This window comes from Centrocercus urophasianus, unplaced genomic scaffold, assembly GCF_019232065.1.
Source record: "Centrocercus urophasianus isolate 14NV4802_14NV808 unplaced genomic scaffold, USGS_Curo_1.0 seq_2, whole genome shotgun sequence".
Taxonomy (NCBI): domain Eukaryota; kingdom Metazoa; phylum Chordata; class Aves; order Galliformes; family Phasianidae; genus Centrocercus; species Centrocercus urophasianus.
Genome location: NW_024884755.1, coordinates 8731382 through 8753256, shown reverse-complemented (window position 1 = coordinate 8753256; position 21875 = coordinate 8731382). Strand labels below are relative to the sequence as shown.

At 41.5% G+C, this 21875-nt stretch overlaps 1 protein-coding gene across 2 annotated transcripts in view; it reads left to right on the top strand.

Annotated features, from left to right (window-relative positions):
• Window positions 1-21875, top strand: part of LOC122161896 (WT1 interacting protein) — a 75372-nt gene that overhangs the window by 12955 nt on the left and 40542 nt on the right. For both annotated transcript variants that reach the window (XM_042821655.1, XM_042821654.1), the window contains exon 2: window positions 14332-14433. In XM_042821655.1, coding sequence (XP_042677589.1) covers window positions 14332-14433 — 102 coding nt within the window. The remainder of the gene's footprint in view (window positions 1-14331; window positions 14434-21875) is intronic.

Below are 21875 nucleotides of genomic sequence, written 5' to 3'. Positions count from 1 at the left end.
CTATATTCATCTTAAACTAGATTAGGACTGTGTGCAGCTAAGCTGCAGTGAAATCAGTGAGAATCTTTAATTTGAGGAGCATAAGCAACAGCTAGGACTAGGATATGCTACTTTTGCAGAGTTAGTTCTCCTCGTATCATTTCCTTCTTTAGCATTGCTGTTCTGAACAAGGTCGTAGCCAGCCAAAAACTATCTCCAGTAAGCCTGCAAGCAATTTGTTAATCCAATTTTTGTAATATGCTTGATGCTTATTCCAAACTTGAAGTTGATTTAACAGTGTAAGGGTTGTCTTGGGGTTCGAAGTTAGAGTTAAGAGTGACTCCAGAGTCAAGTGTGCCTGTTTCATAACAAATAGTTCCATGTTTGTTTTCATTCTGCAGCTCAGGGCTCGGGCACTGATTCTTCAGCCTAGGGGGAAAAAAAAGGTGGGATAAGGCTGTTATGTTCTTTGCAGGCTGGAGTGTAGAATTGAACAGAGAGCAGTCCACATGATGATCCTAAATAGGCACTGAGTGTTTCAAGTAGCGTGATGATAGTTATTTGTTGTTTCCTCCAGGGGCCCCTGGGTCAGGTCATCTAAGAAATAATAGTAAATAGTTCTCTGGGAAGTGCTGTACAGGAAAAGGTGCTGAAGCAATCATTGACTGGGGTGCACTCAGTATTTCAGGTTTGAGGTAAAGGTTCTTTGCCTGTCAATAGGTGTTTGATCTGTTTCAGAGAGTAGTGGATGGAGATATCTGCCAGGATTTAAACCTAGTATTGTAGAGGAACCTACTGGTTTTTTTTCTAAATAAGTTGCTTATCCTAACTCTCATGTGGCATCCCATACATTTGTAACTTGTCAGTTGGTGCAAAGAAACAGGGGAAAAGATATGTGTTCAGCCTGTATTCATTCTGCCAGAGACTTGTACAAGCCATTGCCTTAGCACAAGCCATTGTCACCACTGCAAGACACAAGCTGGGGCTCCCATTAGATGAAAACCAATTGGGAGTAACTGTTTGTGCAGTTTGCTTCATTTTTCTTGTTTTGCTTGAGGTGACATCTCTCTTCTGGGCTGTTGTGGGAGACAACTAGAGGAGATGTTTTGTGCCTGGTGCTAGGTTGAGGAGAATCCACTTAATGGAGGCTAAACAATGATTCCTTCTATAAACTGGACAAATAGCTCGTCTCCAAAAAGGATAAAATTCTTCATCTTGCAAAAGTACCAGTTGGAGCAGCAGAGATTGCGTAGTCACTAGCTTGGCAATGACTGTGCTGTGCTCTGCCCTTACAAAAAAGGCACACACAGTGGGGAGATTCTTCATTAAGTAAAAGCTAACCTTATTTCCATGGTTGTAATTACAGAAGAGGCTGGATTCATACGGAAACAAAGGCTTCATTAATTAATTAATAAAATAAAAAATAAAACCCAAATACACTGATTATTTTTGCTAGTTTTCAGAAGAATTATTGTGGATTTTTTTTTTTTTTTAAAGAGAATCACAGAATCACAGAATTGTGGGGGTTGGAAGGGACCTCCAGAGATCATCGAGTCCAACCCCCCAACATTTAGAAATGTCTTTCTTAGCAGATACAGTAAAAGGAAAGGTTCCCAAAAGACTTCTCTGAAATTAAGGAAGTAGTTGCACTCATTTGTGCTGCAGCGATTCAGCAAGTAAGAAATAAAATCCCAACTGTGTGATTTACACACTGATATGAATGTTTTGATTAAAGGTCAGACTCAGAAATGCATTTATGCTTGTTTGGAAGCCTGAAGAGAAGCCACCGGGGATGAGATCTCTAAGTAGAAGCTGGGTATAGAAATATTCTTGTAGCTCTTATATTGCCCATTTCGTTTTGTTGTTGTGAATTTAGCATTAGGAGAAGTTTTACTAGATGATTAATGTCCTGCCCCGTGTAGCATGTACAGCAGAGTAAGGCATTTGTGTAGGCTGTCCTGACTTAGCATATCAGTGAAAGGAGTTAAAAAGTAGGTAGGAAGAAGAGAAAAGGGTGTCCAGGAAAGCTAATTGATTTTTCAAGGATTTTTTCAGTCTTGACCTTCTCCAAGCTCAAGAATGGTCCATTCTGTCATCTGGGCAGACTCTTGAATAAGAAGTGGCAGGAGGATCACGTCTGATCAAAGAGCTCCTAATTAAGAAATGAGAAGGCAATATATAAGAGTGGGAAGCAGGGATAGGAGACCTGGAAGGAATAAAAACTATCTCGGCTCATCTGGTATTGAATCTGGTGAAAGATGTAATGGTCAGCAAGAAGGGCTTCTGCAGGTTGGTAGAGGTAATGAGGGTTGGGGCAACAAAGACAGTGAAGGTTCTTCTTGTCTTATGGGGAGCAGCTGAGGAAACTGGGATTGTTTAGTCTGGAGAAGAGATGGCTCAGGAGGGACCTTATTTCTCTCCACAAACACCTGGAAGTGGTTGTCGTGAGGTGAGAGGTCAGCCTCTTTTCCCAAGTAACTAGTGATATGTAGAGAAGTACAGTGGCCTTAAGTTGCACTGGGAGAGGTTCAAGTTGGATATTAGGAAATATTTCTTCGCAGAAAGAGTGTTGAGATATTGGAACAGACTGATGGGGGAGGTGGTGGAGTCCCCGTTTCTGGAGGTGTTCAACAAAACAGTAGATGTGGCATTGAGGGATGTGGTTTAAGGGATGCGCTGATGGTGAGTTAATAGTTGTACTAGATCTTAATGGTCTTTTCCAACCTTAATGATTCTGTGAGCCAAAAGAAAGTGTAGGGAAAATGTGGGCCTACTGATTTTATACTGGGATGGCCTTCTGTGATGAAGGGAGTAGGTGAATAAAAGGAGAGCAGTGTTGATCTAAAGTTCAGAATGTTTCATACTATCATCTGTGACACTTTATGGGTAAACTGATGAAGTACAGACTAGGTAAGTAGACTATGAAATAGCCTAAAACTGTTCAGCTTCTGGGCTCGAAGGGCTCTGACCAGCACCATGAGGTTAGGCAGGAGGCCAGCCATTAGTGGTGCTCCTCAGCAATTTATCCTGTGCTAATACTGTGTACTGTCGTTAGTGCCCTGGGTGATGGGTCCCTATCAAGTTTGCAGTTTGTACGAAACCAGAAGGAGTGCTTGGTAGACTGTATGGATGTGTTGCCATTCAGTGGGACCTTTACAGACTGAAAAAAGAGGCCAACAGAGAAATTCCATAAAGTTCGGTATGGAGAAATGTGAAGTCCTGTATGCGGAGCAACAGTCCTGTACATTGGCACAGGCTGGGGGCCCACTGACTGGAAAGCAGCTTTGTAGAAAGGCTATCTGGCATCCTACTGGACAATGAGTGACACATGAGCAAGCATGCTCCCTGGTGGCAAAGATGGCAACAGTATCCTGAGCTGGTGTTCATTTGCTGCCATGTTAGATCACGGGAATACTGAAGCTGAGTGCATGCCCTGCGCATCCATCTGGGGAGCCAGGTGCCCTCATACTCTGTCTACACAGCGTGTGTCCCAGTGTCTAGGAGGTTCTCATGATAGCTGTGTCTAAATGGGAGATCCCAGATCCACTGTGTTCTCAGTCGTGGGTGTCTGCTCTGGCTGTGGCTTGGTGCTATAGCGGGTTGGGAGCAAGTAGTGTCCACGTGGTCTTGGCTGGAAGAGGCAGTAGCTCGCGGCCAGTGTCAGGTGGAAGGTCTGGCAGCTGGGATGTGAGCATGTTGGGGCACTGCTGTCTCATCCCATCTTTTCAACAGTGGCTATGGTACCCAACTCTTAGGTGGACCTTTCAAAATTTAAAAGGCTACAGGTACATACCATAGTGATCGTAATCAGTTGTGAATTATCTTTTGTTGCTCTTGTCACAATCCTGAACTACTGCCTTAGTAAGCAGGGAAATACTTGGTACTGAGGTTGCGCATGGGGTTTCCACTGTGCTCTGTCATGATGAACAGGCAGCTCAATTGAGGTGGAAGAGGTTACCTCTCTTTATGGCTTTTCTGAATTTTGCTGAGTATTTTAATTAAAACCAGATAAAGGAAAATTTTTCACACAGTTTCCAATTTGTAGTGATTTCACCTGCTGCTGAAAATTTTATCTAGACATAATGTTGAAGGCATGATGTAAGAAGGAATGAATGTTCCTTTTAGTTGCGATATGAATAGAGGCTTCTCATGTCAGTTAAGTGTTGACTTGATAATTATGAGAGGATAACACATTTCTGTTATTTTTCAGCTGGTCCTCTAAGACATAAATTTGCTAACATTCACCACTTTGTGTAACCTTGCAAAACGGAGAGAAGCTTGTCTGATAAATTACATTATATCAAGTTTGGTGATGTTTACTGTAACTAATGAAGTGAAAAATCGTTTTTCTTAACCCTCCAGTCTTTCTGTCAGTTTGCTCTTTCCCTAGTTTTGCAGATTTTGCATTTTCTTTTTAGTAAATACATAGAGATTTTTAATAAATAATTGTTGTTTCTATGCTTTAGCGCTAGTACTCTTAAGTGCGGTTGAGCCACAGCTCTTTTCTTATCTGGCTACTATGGCAGAAGCTTGATTCTCTCCTTCCTAAAAGTGCTGGTTGGGCGGTGTGTAGCTGCAGTGTGTGCTGGGAGAGACTGGGGGAGAAAAGCGTCTTGCCTCTTTTTCACCACTTGTGATTCCCACTGGCATCCCACTCCACAAAAAATGGAGTTCATGTTCCTAATTTCAGCTTAAAATGAGGATGCCTTACTGTTTTTGTGCTAGCAGGGTGAATGTGCTGATTTTGGGAAAAGACATGGGTTGAGGTTGGGTACTGTGGTGCTGAAGGCTGGTTGGCTTCTTCTGTTCTGTGAAGGTGATGTTTGTTATGCACCAGGTTGCCAGTGTTATGCACAGTGATCATTTTAATCCTCTATCCTTTTAAATCTACTTTCCTCTCATTTTGAATTGAGTGAGGCATTCAGGGACAAAGTGGGGGAAGAGGGATGTTTCTAAGTGTGATGTTTGTGCATTTCTGGATCATTCAGCAGTACTAAACTAGGTATATGTCGTGTGTATGGTGACGTTTCTGTTGAACCAGCAAGATAGGCCATGTACCACAGAGTTCATGCCAGCTGCTGGAGAGCAGTTTGTTACCTGATCCAGAACAGAAATACCTGATCCAACAAAAAGTCAAAGCAGTCCAGGCAGCTGATACCTGACACAGCAGAAATCATGCCAGTATGAAATTATCCATCAGTGCTTAACACTGCATGGCATGTTTTTATATGGTAGTAAGAGTTGCAAAGCTAGTTTAATTCTGCTGCTTTACCACTGCCTATCTCAGTGGAAGTGTCACTACTGAGTGAACTGAGATCTGCTCACCACTAAGTCTCAGCAGTGCTGTTTGGCCATGGGTGCCTTGGAGAGCAAGCCACTGAAGATGGAAATAGAGCCTAAGTCTATGGTTATGCAGAGCATAAGGTCATCTTCTAGTGTAGCCACTGTAAACTGAAAACTGTCAGAAACAACTACTAATGTCTGCCTTTGGTCTGCATTGGAAAGCAGCTGAACGTGTGCCTGGCTAGGTTTGTAGAAGCCTCATCTTTTGGAAGTTGGCAATGTGTTGATTTTCTAATTTTATTTTTTTCCAGTTGGTTCCATAGGAAGGAAATGAGCCTGCTTATGTAGCATTTAGTATTACTGTTTCCCAGGGGGACAGGGAGGTGAAGAAAGCAAAATTGGAATATCCTGTTTACATGAAGCTAGTGTTACATTTCACCACCCATCCCAAGATTTTTTCATATTTCTAGATTAGGACAGGCTTTTCTTATGGTCTGAGAGTCCTCCTGTCCTATTGGAAGAAGAGCTTAATTGTTTGCACTAGCATGGAGCTTCCTGTGCCTAATTGCTCAGAGAAAACTGTTTTTTTTTTTTTGGTGAAGCTAAGGCAGGGAAAGTGGGGTTTGCCAGGGTAGTTATTTTAGAATTAAAATGATCCATGAGTTGGAAGTGTGAGAGGCCTACATCAAATGACTTTCTGAAATTGCTGCCCCTGCAGGATCCTTTACATGAAGTTATATTCCACTCCCTACTGCATTTCCAAAGCATCATTGACTTGCTTTACTTTCAGTGACTAAATAAAAATAACCTCAGAGATTTGAGGTCACGGAGGTTTTTAGGTAATTTCCAGCTTTAATTTAGGTCTGTCTTTTTTAACTGTTGTACAGTGCCTACCTATGTGCTTGCTTTTTATGTAAGCAAACCTGTTTATACTTCTGCAAATGATAAAGAACCTTCACAACACATGCTAATGACTGTGGCACTGTTGCAGGGTAGGTAGTAGGAGTTACGCACTGACACCAGCTTCAAACGCTTGGGCAGTGCTCGTGGAAGGGGTGGTTGAGTTTATAACCACAGTGGTTATGTAATGTCATGCCTTTTCCAGGATGTCATGTTCGTTCTGGAAATAGACCGTTATCTAAGAAAATAGAAGAAGGTACCTGGAGACTTTCTGGCGAGTGTCCCTGTTTAATCATGAGCCCATGTTAAATATGTTAGGGAAGGCAGCTTAATGTGATGTTTTTCTGCCATATATTAGTGATGACTCATACAAGCAATGTCAGAAGACTGTGGTGAAAAATCTCTGCAACTTAACCTGAGTGCAGCTGATGTTTCCAGAACTGATGTGCTGTGTAGTTCAGGATATTTGCACTGCATTGCTGGTGCTTTAGTGTCACTGTTGTTACCTGCTGTATGGATTTTTCAAAGCCAAAGTGTTAAAATTGGTCGTCTTTTCCATGTTGTCTCACAAGGCTCATACACCACCTCCCCAGCAGGAAATTCACCCAGGGGAGCTTTGGATGTTGATATTAGATCTTTCTGGACTGAAACCAGGGCTTTCAGGAGCCTAAGTTATTTTTGCTTGTAAGCATGACTTCTGTGCCTCTGTTGAGTTTACTTGGCCAGAGGCAGCCTCTGGGTGCAGTCGTGTGTCCTCTGCAAGCAGCAGTTGTACAAACTCGGGGCTTGGTGGCGTCAGCCTGTTTTCACAGGCATCAGCCTGATTGCTGCTGCCACTATGCTAGAAATTGCTGCTCCTCAAATGTCTGAATTGTGCATGATTCCAGGCAAAAAGTGCTCGGCTAAGGGTTTTGAGCAGAAAGGCCTTGTTGACTTGGGCCTGTTGGGCTGAAATGTGATAGAGCATGCAGCCGCTTTGCTGGCAGAACTAAAGGGATCGTAGTCCCTGGTCAGAGGGTAGGGGCAAACAGCTGGAAATGGCTGTGATGTGGCATCTACATAGTCATTATAAATGCAGCTGTGAGGATGCATGCCCACAGTGAGATTTTCTGATGTTCAGCAGTGGAGAATGGGTAGGATGTGGATGGACACTTATTGACTTGTTTTTCCCTCCAGAAGTCACTAATTCTTGCTGGTGGTCTGCTTTACTGACAGTTGTATGTTTCCTTCCTTTGATAATTTCCGTAATAACAAGTTGCTTTTAAGACCTTAGTCTTTTTCTTTTTTTTTTTTCACCAAGTCAGTTTTTGAAGTTATTTGTAAGTCCTCTTGTGCTTCTAACTGTGATTGTCAACTTAGTCATGAAGCTTGAGCAGTCAGCTGAGCTCTGAATCGCAAACAAAGCAACCCAAAGCAGCAAAGATGATAGAGCAGCCTACAAGAACTATTCGGTCTTCCGGTTCATTGCCTCAGCAGCAAAAGATCTTCCTATAAATGCCAAGAGAGAAGTATAAATCATCCTGGAACTGCCATGCACTAAATCAAGAAGCAGAGAAATGAATGAATATTTGTAAACCAAATGTCAGTGTAACTAAAATATTGTGAAGAACAATAGCCCTGTGATATGCCTTGTGCTGTTGTGAGGCTCTCTGCAGAGTCAGATATCCACACAAAAGAAAGTTATGTAGAGGCATGCTGGCTGTAGCCAAGGCAGGATGAACTCTGTGCAGATAGTGTCAGTAATTTCATGGTTCAGAGCAGTAATTTCACATACTGTATGAAGCAATAAGCATTTTCTGTTCTAGCTTCAGGCTTCCAGTGTGTGATTGGGTGAATCTACTTTAAGAGTAACAAAAGCCAGTGTCCAGCAGCTGCTAATCAGAGCTGATACTGGCTCCCACTTTACCCACTCTGTGATGCTGACCTGGAGCTGCCTGAATTCACCAGCACAGATGTTTGCTGAGTTGATAGCTCCTAAATTATAGTGGGAGAAAGTGGTATCAGAGAGTCATTTCTACAGCCTTCTGTCTATTCAAACTCGCACCTGTTGTCTCACAATACATTTGAGACTTTGGAAAGCTTCCAACAAAACAGCCCATGTATCAACTAAGCAAGTCTCAGAACAGGCAGACGCCAAACCCTGGTGACCTGCTTGTTGGCAGCGCAGATTCCTTCTGGCCGATAAAGCTCCGCTCCAGTGTCCTCATCAGCAGTGCCATGCCTGGAACTGGTCCCAGTGACTCCTTTCCTGACTTTATCCTCTTTCAGCAGTCTCGTCCAACACAAGCCATGACCTTGCTTAGCAATAGACAAAGTGGAGGTATTTGGTTGTTTCTTTTTTTTTTTTTTCAGGAGTTAGTGTTTGAGCATAGAGCTTGCTTCTATAAAACTTTCAGTGAATGTGAGCTTTACTGCATGAATTCATGCCTAATTTCTGTTTTCTGAGTAAGTTCTAAGCATGCATGCATGCCTCCTGCTCCAAACCTTGCTAAAGCTAATTGAGTGATAATGTCTCCTCCAGTATGCAGGCATTGCAGGCACTGAAACAGTGGAGATCTTTTCATGTTGACAGATGTAGTAGTATATTGATGGCACTTCTAGCCTCTCCAGGAGGCGGAAAGCCAGGGTGGTGTGTCAGAAAAATTTAATAACGGTAAAAAAAATCTTCAGGTCTTGCTTTGCTTAAGACATTATTTCTGTTAGGTGATGTTGTGCCTATCTTTCCCACAGTTTAACCTTACTTCGTGTGGGGTGCGAGTGAACCAGAGCAGTGTAACCGGATGGGGCCAAGCCCCCCCCCCCAGCCATGAGGAATCATGACTTGTGGATGGGTTGTGGCTTGGGAGGGAGTTTGAAGTGTTTATTGGAGCATGTCTGCTACTCTGAGTCTGTCATTCTTCATCTTAAAGTTGTGACACCTTTTCATCTTCCCAGTGGGAGAGGGAGCAGTGTAGGCAGCATACCCAGCTGATCCCCTTGTTGTACCTATTGCAAAAACACTATGGCCAACTCTTACTGCAGTTGTTATGTTGCTTCTCAGAGCATCTAGAGTATGTTTTTCTTATTTATAACTTGCACATATCAGATTTCATTTTATGTTGAGTACTGAAGTCTTGGAAAAATTGCCAGGTATCTGTCAGGTGACAAATTCAGTAAGAACTACCAATGGTGACAAGGGCTGAGAGGGGTTCCCTCACTCCTCTCTGGCTGCTGGAACAAGGCTCTGCTCCTTTGTCCTTCGTAGGTGCCTTGCTTTTTTCTAGTCTCTTGCCAGGGGATGACGTGTACATCAGAACATTGCTCCTCCTGTGTTTGTTGGAAGGAGGGGAGCATTTTTCTCTGCTGAAGTCACAGCATCCGGAGCTGCTGCAGACCAGGATGTCGGTACAGTAGCGGCTGTCAGGCAGGTACAGCTGCAGCACAGCCTGATTGGCTGTGCCTGAAGCAGCTTTGCTGCTTCCCTATTTACGCAGCTTCCTCGCAGAATGTTTTTTAAAGGTGGTAACAACACCCTCTTTAAAACTTGCTTAGCTGCAGGTCTTTCACTGAAGGAAGCCTGTATGTGTGTTCGTGGAGGTCTAGCGTAGCCCGTCTGCAGTCCTCGTGCTTTCACAGTTAGCCCCTTGTGCTGCGTTTTACTTTCTCTGAGCTAAAGTTTCTTCCTCCTTTATAATTCTTGCTTCATGCCTATGGGTATTCATTCCCTGCACCTTGAGTATGCCAAAGGGGTGTGGAAAGCTTATTATTGAAGTTTCTGGAGATGGTCTTTTCTGCCAGAGAAGAGAAAATGAGATTTTGCAGTAACTCGAGGGTAAAATTCACTCACCCTCCCTTCCCTGCACTGCAATGTGAACAGAACTGCTGAGGCAGGAAGGGATTCATCTGTGCCATGTGTTAGTTGTTAATTTTAGCTTTGCCATAACTCTTGACGACAGGGCATGGTTGTTTCCTACTGTAGGCAGCATGTAGCAGTTATCCAGGAGATACAGTGTGACTGTAAGACAGTAAAGCTGCAGCTCATCCCTGAGCTGTGGCATGCTGTCAAGGAGTGCAATAGACAGATTCTCATTCTGACTCATACAGCTGGTTCTTGCTGAAGTTGAGGCCATATGGTACCATTTCTCTTGCATTCATGCTAAACCATTGACTTCAGGATAAGTGAGGATAGAATTAGGTGCAGGCTGATTTCCATATGTGCCTGAGGACAAGACCTGGCCAAAAGGTTGTACATCTGCTGTTGTACATACTGCATTTAATCTTTGACTACCGCCTTTTTCCTAATTCTGGGTAACTGGTGAAATCTGGATGAAGTACCAGTCTGCTGCTTGTACTTGCATGGTCGAAAAGACACAGGCTTGTCAGGAGAGAGATCATCCCAGAACTGGATGTACAGGACCCAAACTGACCTTACTGCAGGAGTGCTACAGCAAGTTTCACTTAGCTTTAAAGTCTTCTCTAGGTAGATGCTGGTAGCTTTGTTACACTGTGCTTTGATCTCTTGGGTCTAAGCCAAAAACAGACTGTGACAGAAAATACATATCTAGGCTGATAACAGTTTTTCTATTTTCTTGTGATGCTTGTACTAGGATTTTACTAATACACATGTTAGCTGGGGAACATTGCTTTTCTGATAACTCTGTTGCTGTGCAGTCCTGGCTGCACCTGGAGATGCCATTGTGACTGACTGTCAAGCTCGATAAGTGGGCTGGTTAAAGTGTGGGGAGTGCTGGCAGCATGCTGCAGCTAACTCTGGCAGCCTCTCAGGGGGCTCATTCTCTTTCCAGCATTGCTTTTAATATAGGACTTCAGCTGAGGTCCACAGAGCATGTTTTTCAGTGGTTTCTCCCCCCAGTTCTATCAAATGCTGTGTAAAGCTGCAAACATTGTTTTACCTTAGCTAAGGAAGGATGCAGAATCGTGCTGCTTCTGAGGGAGACTTCATGCAGACTTTGAGCCTATACACAACATCTGGTAACATCTTTTCCTACCTGAAGAAGGAGACAAGCTCTGTAGGAGAGCTTTGGACCTGGGTGAAAATGCAGTCATTAATGTGTTGAAAAACTGGAGGTACAGTTGGAAGCTTGGTGTAGAGGTGTTGGGAGGGACAAGGAATTGAATGAAAGCTGAAACAGTTGACCTGGAGTCGGGTAAAGTGAGGAGTCAGAAATGAGATCTGCTTGCTCTGTAACAGTGCATTCTTCATAGGCAGTTTAACAAGTTTTGAAATGAAATCTGGAAAAAGAAAAAATGATGTAGCTGTTATGTTGGGGCTTACACAAGCTTGCAGCGTGCAATCTGGGCTGTGACTGGTGGAAAACATGGTGGAACAACCATGTGATTGGTGCTTTTCCAAGGCAGTCATGAGCTCACACTGTGCTCGCACCACAGCTGCATATATACTTTCCAAAATACACTTTTGGAATTACACATATGCCTTTTTAGCATGCTGATGGTCTCTGTGGTCATTCATTCCTGGAGCTAATGACTGTTCTTTCAGAGAATGTAAGGTAACAAAGTGACAGCTGCTCTTAACTAATCACTTGCTGCAGAGACTAATATTAACATGTACAGTAGATCCTTTTGCTTCTGATGGTTCAAATAAATTAGGCAATATCTTCATTTATCAGAGCAGTTCATGGCTGTAGTAGAGAATATGAGAGCTCATTGATGGTAACATCAGAACTACAGGCTGGATTTCTGTTATTCTTTGGATAAACAGGAATGCATAAAAAGAAAAAGATGTGTGACCTCACAGTCAGGCTAGTGTTAGCCATCCACCTCAGGTGCACAGTTGGCATGAAGAGATGGGAAAAAAGAGTGCAGCTGGGGAGCTCTCATGGGCTCTCTTCTGGCTCCTCTACGTGGAGTTAAACTGAAATATGGTACAACAGCCTTATGCTGAAGTTAGAAGACTTCTGATTTCTGAAACAGTTGCTTTCTTTGCTGTGTGTGCAGGCCTTCTGCCCCAAAGGCCACGAAGGACAGCAGTTATTTTGGGTCTTGTAGGCTGTGGTGAAACAAGCAGGTTTGGGAGTTGCTGTGGCTGCCGTTGGTTGCAGTGCTGTTGCTGCTAGCTCCTCCTGCAGCTGCTGGCTGACAGACCTGTTTTCTGATCAGTGTCCTCAATAATCAGTAGTGGTCTTTTATCAGCAATTAACCATTAACTTGTGGCTAATAGCAGACTTTTTTCATAACTTTTGTCTATGCATAAATAAATAGATGTAACAGCCTTGGATAAGACAACAGATATGCTGAAGTTTCCATTTTCTGTATCTGAACTGAGCTTGTCTAAGGAAGGACCAGCAGTACAGTGAACTGATGGATACAGGTGGCATCTGGTTCAGTATTGTAGGTTTACCTAAGGATATTAGCTTTAATAATATTAAATACCATAGTTCCTGCTTAATTGAAACACAAAACTCAAGTTCAAGATTTTTTTTAAACTACTAGTTTAAAAAAGTTAATAGATTTGCTGGTTTCTCTAAGTTTATAATTTCACTTAATTGATAGATATTCTCATGGTGCAAAACTACAGCATTGTTGAACAAGATGAATGAAAAGCTCATCTCTTTTCATGATTTGAAAAGAGGTAGTTAAATGTGGAATCACCAAGAAACCCATAACTTATGGAAGGTCTTCCCATTTTAGTATTTGGATTAGTAGCATAGAAAGTTGCTTTTTTTTTCAAATATCTCTTTTTAAACAGTTCATACTACACAGTCCATACAGATGCACAGTTCAGTTTCAGAAGTGGAGTTTAAAGTCTTGAGTAGCTTAAGGGACTTAATATTTCTGGGTTGTTGTGTTGTTTGATTGTTTCTTTACTGAGAGATCTGGTTAAATCTCAGCTGTGTTGATGGGTCCTGCTCTTCTGCCAGCTTTGCTCATCTCCTTGCTGCTATCTGCCAGAGGCAGGTGGCATTTTTTGTCTTTTCCAGTTCATATGCTGGAAGTGTATAAAACCTATGGGAGGGGAACTGAAACACCAAATGATTTGTTAACCTTTTTTTTTCCTGCTATGTAAGTTTCTACTAATTCGTAATATACTAATTTTCTCTGAGCAGGTTGCATTTATATTTTTTTGTGTGTGCATGTGTGTACAAATTAAAATGCTCGTACCGTAACAGGGAAAAATTCTGTGTGGTTAAAGCTTGGTTTCATGGTTCTTGAGTTCCTAGGCTTTCAAGTACATTAGCAGCTTTGTTGATGCTAGTAATGCTGAGCTTGTATGTGCATTTGTAGAAAGAGGGCCTCAAACAGTCCATGGATCACAACTTCCTTACAAAGTTGTGCAAGGTAGAAAACTCAATTTCTATTTTCTACTGTAGTGTTTCCAAATTCAAAGTTTTGAGATGCTCTGTACAGCTCCAGTCAGAGATCAGTGATCATCTCAGATGAACTTAATCAGTTCTGTGGAGTACATGGAAGAAGGATACAGATTTGTGAGCGTTCCATTTCTGCTTCATAGTGAGCCTGCGCTGTGTGAGACTGACAGCTGAGTTTGCTGGCACTGTGCTTCTTTGTACTTCCATCTTATACAGGCTATATATGAGAAACATCCCCAGCTTCACCAAGAGCAGGTTTTAGGCACTAAAGGTGAATTTCTGCCCCACTGCTAGCCAGAGTTTTTGCCCTTAGATCATAAGAAAGGTGGAAGCTTTGCTCTTCTGTTTTGTAAGCTCCCAGGTTATGTTTTAGGTTGCGTATTACTAATTGTGGACAGTTAAACAGTTATTAAATGCAACTAATAAGGCCTGTTTCCCTGTGTTTGCTTCCACCTGAATCAGCATTTCTGATGGTTTGTGCTCCTGGAGAGAGGCAAAGAGAAAATACTTCATTTTAGATGTGATTATTGTCATTCGTGATCATTGAATGTAAAATGGTCAAGGTCTTACTAGATTGTTTAGTGAACAAAATTTCTGTCTTTAGCTAGTCTCAGTCTCCATATGTTGAATTGCCAGCAGAGGCCTGCTCCAACCCTTTTATTTTAGGTTCATTACAGTGTATTTATTTCATACTAACTGTCTGCTGCTGACTTGCATATTTGAGTCTAATGATGTGGAGGAACTCATTGATTTGGGGGTACCGTGAGTGCTGTGATTCAATGGCCCAGAGCTAATTTTAGGATCTGAAAAGAATTCTAACATTCGTTCTGTTTCTTCTTTGTAGGTATTTGTATAAAATGTGGAAAAGGTGTGTATGGAGCGAGCCAGGCTTGCCAAGCAATGGGTAACCTCTATCATACCAACTGCTTCACGTGTTGCTCTTGTGGTAAGTCAGACCTTCTGCAGCCTTACTAAGTGGCTTCCTTTTGTAATTTTGTGTTGCTCTAGCAGCCAGCATGCAAACTTCATCTTGCTTGTTTCCTGAGGCAAAATTCCTATGTGAGACTCCAGCTTCAGAAGTTCATTTTTTTAAATTTAATTTTTAATTTGTAAGTTTTCAATGGTGTTATTCTTAAGCACCAGTCCCAAAAAGTAGTATTTGGTTGTTTTAAAGGTTACATTTGCAAAATGGCTTCAGCTTGGCTTTTATAAGCACTATGAGCTTTAAATCACTTGTTTATGAAACTGTAATGTGTATTTTTACAGGGAAAAAAAAAAAGATAAAATTTGTATAGCCAAAGCCATTTTGCCTCAATATTTGTAAATGTAACTCCAATCAAGCATATATATATTAATTGCTTCTGTGTTTTTGTAGTGCTCAGTTTTTGCTTTGCTTAAATGTGATAAAAACAAATAGAAATCACAAGCTGATACACCTTACACAATATTTCTCTTTTGTAAAGGAGAACTGTATGTAAATCACTGTCTGCTTACTACTCTTAGAAATTCTTCAGGTTTCTCTTTAAATCTGAATGCGTGTAAAAGTGATGCATTTAGTATTTCATCTGAGGAAGTCGTGGCTTTGCCAGGGATAACAGGCTTCAGAAAATTCAAGACAGCACTTTCAACTGTGTTTGTTTGAAGCTAGGTATTGTGGAATCATAAGATGGCTTGGGTTGGAAGGGATGTTAAAGCTTGTCTGGTGCTGATGCTCTGCCAATGGCAGGCTTGCCACCCATTAGGTCACACTGCCCATGGTCTTATCCAGTCTGGCCTTGAAAGCCTTCAGGGATAGGGCATCCACAGCTTCTCTGGGCAGTTTGTGCCATGTCTCACTGCCCTCTGGGTGAAGCACTTTGAATGGAAGCTTCCTCGGTGTCTTGTTTGAAACTGCTGTGTGCTCACAAATTCTTACCAAGTTCAAGGGAGGGATGATAGCTCATTTTCTGGAGTCAGGTAGTTTTCCTTGATATATCTATGCTTTTTTTTTATTATAATTTTTTATTTTGTTGCTAGTATTCCATATCCAGATCAATATCTTGTTGTGACACATACATACAGCAAAAGATTGAATAAAATATGCTGAGTGTAAATTGTTTATTAAAATAATTATTAATGATTAGAGAAAGAGAGGAAAGGATTATTGGTAATGAAAAGAACCATTGTGAAGTTTACATCTGAAAGGAGAAGTGTTGTCTTTTTTCCTGAGGTTTCTACAGGTAAGTAAATATTTGTTTAAAGAAACCTACAACCTGAATGTAGGACTCGGTGATCTGTATAAATCACTCTGGACTATTACCAGTCTCTACAATAAACTTGTCTCAACACTGAGGAGATTGCTTATGACTTGTTCAAGTCTGACATTGAATAAGTAGCTGTCTTGTTGGCTCTCAGAGTGAATGAAATGCTCTAGCATCCCACTTAGCAGAGGATTACAAAATATGATAGTGGATAATATCTATTCACTCATCGCCAGCATTAACCTAACCTAATTGCATGGGTGAGTTCCAGCTTCCTCTTTGGGACAGGCTTTTTATTTAAATAGTTAAGATGCACGTTTGTCACCACAGGTGTCAGTACGCAAGTACCTTTGTTCCGCAGAAGAATATATGTAAGGGCTGAGGAGTGTATTAACAGCAAAACACACTCCCAGCTTAATTATCCAAAAGCACAGCAAGCTTTTGTGACCATTCTGTGAGGTGTGTGTGGCCAGTGTACATCTAACAGAGGGCGATTTGAGACATGTCCTTTCAGAGTGTGGTTTTGCCTCACCCTGCTGTGCTGTAGAATTTCGTGATTCGTACAACTTTCCATGAGTCAGTCATGCCCATATGTGTAAGAAAACAGTTGCCATCTGAGCTTCTTGCTGTACTGTTGGTGGGCTGGAGAGCCCAGATGCCATCTCCTAGGATACTTCACAAGCAAGAAGTGCTGGGATTTGATTTTGCCTGCAGCTTCTGATACAACCTATCGAAACGGGAGTAGTCTGGGCCTTTCTGATGTTAGGCACTGAAAAAGTGTCTGTGCTGTTAATGCAGCAGCAGGTCTAAGTACAGGTGAAATACTTGATGAAAATTTATATTCAGTTGCCTGCAAACATGAGACAAAAGCAGAGCCTTCCCTCTCAACTCAGCCCCTAAATAGTATCAAAGTGAACACAGCTAGAGAGAGGATGTTGCATTAGTTTTTCAGCTGCACGCTTGATTTGGGGCATCACATGCACTAGATCCAGACCTTAGGAATGAAGCATCCTGGTCAAATCTGTGGGAGATGCATCCTGGAGCGTGCTGTTTACACAGCTTTACCGGATATCTTGTATGAGCAACTGAACACAAACTGCTCACAGTGCTGGAGTTTATGAACAGGGAGTTCATTTTACCATATCATCAGTAATACCCAGTTTAGACTTCTGTGCTCTAGTTTTGATGCACACCTCCAGAAAGCAGAGAAGAAACTGGAAAGGATCTGGAAGGAATTATGTGGATGATGAAAGACTAGAGAAAAGATGATCACTAGAGCCCAATGTATTTTGAGTATCAGAAATAGTGGGGGCAGGGGTATGTGACTTGGCTGGAGCTCGTGATCAACTTTTTCCAGGAAACAGCATTAAAAAGTGGTTTCATATGTATGAGATGCAAACACAAGACAGATCTCAAGGCGATTCAAATAGGGAATCAAAGACAGTCTTTATACAATGAAGATCATTAATCACTGGAACAGAACAGCAGAGAAGTGGCAGATTCTCTGTCTTCTGTTTGCAGATTAAGACCAAATGTCCCTTTGGAAAGTGTCTTAAGTTAAGCTTTAGTACATATGTACCTGGGTAATAATTAAGGACCTTTTTTAGGCAAGAGGTCGTACATTATGAATTAATTCTTCTGGCCAGTACTGTCCATGCCCTTGACACAGAAGCAGAAGTGTGAGCAGTTATGCAGATATAGACTCTTGGGACTCTTCTGAAGCCCTCCTGCTTATCTCTTCTGATCATGAATGCAGAAAGGTTAGGAAATACTTCAGAAATGTAGTAGATAAACAGGAAAGAAGTGGTGATTTGTCTCCTGTAGACATTTTTGTTAATATGCTTATATGGTAAGTCTCTTCATTGTCTTTCTTGTTTCTAGGAACTTTGGGGCAGGACTTGATAGTACTGATTCAGAATTGTTTGAAAAGTTTCTAGTGAGTAGAGATCAGAGGAAGAATGGAAAGGAAAAGTCAATGATCCAGCAGGCAGAGACATTCTGTTTTAAAATAAAATGAACACATTAGAGAGGCAGAAATGCATCAGTGAGTTTTAGGTATTTGAGCCTAACATATGTACCTGAACAACGTCAGCATCTCAGAACTTTTTCGGTAACATTTTTATTTCTCTTTGTAAATACCAATTGCCTTTTGTGACAAGCCATGTTCCTCAGATGGGTAGTTTTCAAAGGTCAGAGAATTCTTTTCAGGCAATGTAAAAGTTCAAGCTGTCCGGTTTTGCTGGTTAACATATATCTTCATCACAGTCTCTTACAGAAAACAATCGAAGGATGTTTGTTAGGATGCTTTTTAACAGTAGATTAAATTCCCTGTTAGCTGTAATGCCATTGAAACCTCTTTTAGGCCTTGATTCAGCAAAATCCTTATATGTAAGCACATGTCAGTTACTCATATGTATGCTTTTCTGAATCGTAGATAATAGATTAATTTAGGCAACAGCATATACTGTCTCGTCTGTTAAGTGTAAGATCTTCATTGGCAAGAGTTCAGTTGCAAATTTTGCTAAAAAATGTATGCCTGAAAAGCTCATTGTCTGGTCTCTCTTGATAGTATTTCAGAGCATGACAGGATGTCTTGGAGGATAATTGCAATAATGTCAGATCTCTTGTGTGCTGTAAGTGCAGGTGATTGGTTGGAGGAATTAATGGGCTCTGTTTGTTACTTCTTGGAGAAAATAACTTACCTGTTACCTCCAGGCTTCAGGGGGCACAATAGTGTTCAAGTTACATTTGCATCCATAGCATCTTTTCAGGCTGAATATTTTATTCCAGTGCAACTGGCTGTAGGCACTACAGTAAAATAAATCTCTACTCTGAAGAAACATCAATTTGGTTTTTGTTTCTTTCAGAGTAATAGAAGGTGGTAGCAAGTGAGCTTTGCAGAGTCTGGGGGATTTCAAGTCTCCAGGCTCTAATGTATTTTGCCATGGAAAACAGGGACATATTCTGTTCTTGATGAAGGAAAATGTTTGAGCATGCCATTCATCTTTAATTTGTGCTTTTGCCACTGGTGTTAAGGCACAGGAAATCACTGCAGGATCAATCAGAAACCTAAAGCAAACTGTATAATCCCAAAGGTGTGAAGCTCATTTCTTACCTAGTAGGTATTGATTAGTGTGGAGTACTGGGTTTTTTGTACAGCTATTTCATTTCAAGGGATGGAACATAAAGGTATCACAGTTCAGCTGCTTACTGGCAGTGCTGCTGCTGCCTCAGCCTCTAGCCTTTGTCCAGACTGTACAAAACTCATTGGTTCAAGCATCTCTTAGAGATCACAGTGAAAGCTGTCAGCACATTCATTCTAAAAGGCCCAAGAGGACCAACTGTAGCAGCAGGTATTGTTGCCCTGAAGGTATGATGTGCTGTACTGTATTAGCCTCTGCCCTCCAAATAGTGTAAGAGAGGAATCCGTTCATAGTTGTATTTGCAGCTTGACTATAGACTTGTATTACATCTCAGAGGCAACAACTGCCTTCTTATTGAGGCCACTGAGTCCTGCTGTATGTAAATGTCTATTAGTAGGAAGCTGGTTGTGTCCCTACTTGTACAAGTTCCTTGTGACATTAGAAAAGTTCTTTTCCATGTTTGCTGCCTGGAGTTGAACTTTTGTTTGCTCTTGGTGGTAGTAAGGCACAGAGCATCCTAAAGGATGTTTCCCTTTGGGGATATTTCCCCTCAGCGTAAATTTATCAGCAGTTGATGAGTTTTGGTGGTTAGATGCTGTGCTGTGTTTTTAATAAAATAAAAATCCTGGTGGAAGGTTTGTTTCCAGTTCAAATTTGTTCTGTCCGCACATATTTATAAGTCTAGCATGAGTCACTGCATCAAAATTGCATGTTGCCAATGTTTGCTTCAGTCTTCAGTTAGATTCTCTGTGAAAGTCATGTTCATGTAAAATAAAATTCAGTGTCAAGTCTGAGGTGTACTTTGTCTGCTTACTATAGGGTTGGTAATCATGGTGGTATGAATTTGTGTGTGCATGTTGTTGCCTTTTAACTCCTTAGTGCTTCATGGCTAAATTCTGGGTGACTCAGTTTCAATATCTGTTCATCTGACTACCACTGTTTTGTGCAACTATTCTGAGCACAGAGGAACACAGTGAGAACACTGAAGGCAGAGAAGCTAAAGAATACTGCTTTGAGGGGTACAAAGCTGAGCAGTGAAAGTCTGCTGGGTAGTTCACGTCATTGCACGCTTTCCTCTGCAATTTTTTAACCACGTACTGTCAGACCAGAGCAGGCTGGAATTTTGGGATTTTTGGTCTGTAATCCTGTCAGAGCCATTGGTTAATACCTGGTGCTTGGGGGAAGACAAACTGGCGGATGATTCAGCACTGTGCATGTGGGAACATTCCTTGCCGACCCCTGTGGCCTGGAGCGTGAGAGCTGGGTGCCCCAAACTTGCATAACTACGACTGTTACTCATCCTCAACTCAGACCCTGTGTTCAGATTGAATTCATGGCCACCTGAATGTTTGGTGGTTTCCAGGCCATAAATGGAGCTGGCAGTAGCTCCTGATGCTCTGTGGCAAGGCAGTTATTTTGATGAATGATTCATGGAAAAGCCTAAGCACTTTAGAGAGGTGTAAGTTCAGTTAGAAAAAAGTACCAAAAGATTTGTGAAGCAGTGGTCTCTCTGTGTCTGCATAGGTAGCTAAGACTGTGGTTTGTGTAGAAGTGTATTTGAGTTAACTTGCAACATGGCTCCAGGAGGGGCAGAATTTTGCCTGAGTCATTCTGTGACTTTGGGAAAAGCTACAGCTTGCACTTAGCTCTGTGCCTTCGGTTTTAACACCTATCAAGATGGACAATTACAAGTCATATAAGGTATGTGGCTGCAGTCCCGGGAGTATCTATAAATGTGAAACTCACCAAAAGGGAGGTACTTGCTTTAAAAAGAGACAGATTGTAGAGATAACATCTAGCTTGAGATTTTTGGTTTTACCTTGCACAAGACTCTGAACCATGAATGTGTCTTAGCAAAGGAATGTAATCTTGTCTCCTGATACTTAAAAGTCAAATTTGGATACTAGTCCTTGTGAGAGCCCAAGTACATTCAGGTACCAATTGGTAAGAAAATATTTCCTTTATCTCAATCTATTTGGAATCCAGTAGTATTCTTAGCCTCAGAAAAATGAGGCACAATGGGGAAAGGATAGTCAGAAGTGTTTGAGTTGAAATTGACATGGGAAACTCCTTCATGCAAGATGTATTTAGCTATGACTTGTTTTCTTTTGTTGCTGATAGTGTGTTCTTTTGTCTTTTGGTTGTGATTTTCAGGATGTGTTGTGAAGTGCTTTCTGCATTGCCCCAGCCATGCTGTGGTCTGATGCAGCACTGGTTTCAGATATAGATATGTGTCCATCTGCAGGCAGTTCTGCTAGATGTTAAGTCATGAAAGATTTTCAATTCTGTGCCTGCTTTAAATCAAGTTGGTTCAGAGGTGTGGTACGATCTGTTTTTTAGGGGCAACACATCTTATTATCCCAATCCTGCACCCTTGCTTTCAGGGAGATACCTCAGATGTTTAAAGAAAACATGTGCTTATTAATTATCTTAACAAAGAGTATCACTCTTCTCTGAGCAAATGTCCAACAGAGCAATGATAAATGTTTCCACCATCCTCTGTTTCTGATTTGCAGAGGACATGTGATTAGTAGTTGGCCAGTGGTTTGTCTCCATCTGTTTCCTTGGAAAGTATTAATTGCATTCTCCCATTAATTAATCTAGCATTAAATGCATTGGATGGTTATTTTAATAGGTGGAGGTTGCTTGGCAACTAATGATGCAAACCTTTTTCTGCACTAACTGACTGACCATAGATGTAGTTCTTCAAATACATTTTTGTATTAATAATATGGAAACTATCATAGGCAGCACCCGTGATCTTTTCAGGGATTGAAAATCTAACATGCAAGAATTATACTCTCAGAGGTTTCAGCCTTAGTTTTTTATCTTTAAGAGCTATGGTAAATACTACAGAAAGCCTAATCACTTGTGTAATTCTGTGTTTGTCTTGTTTATCATAACAAAAGATTTGCAAAAATTTCCCAGTTTCCTTCTCAATATCTATTATATCCCACTCTTGATTGTCTTAGAAGTGCATCTCTCTGCTGCATTTTTTTTTCCAT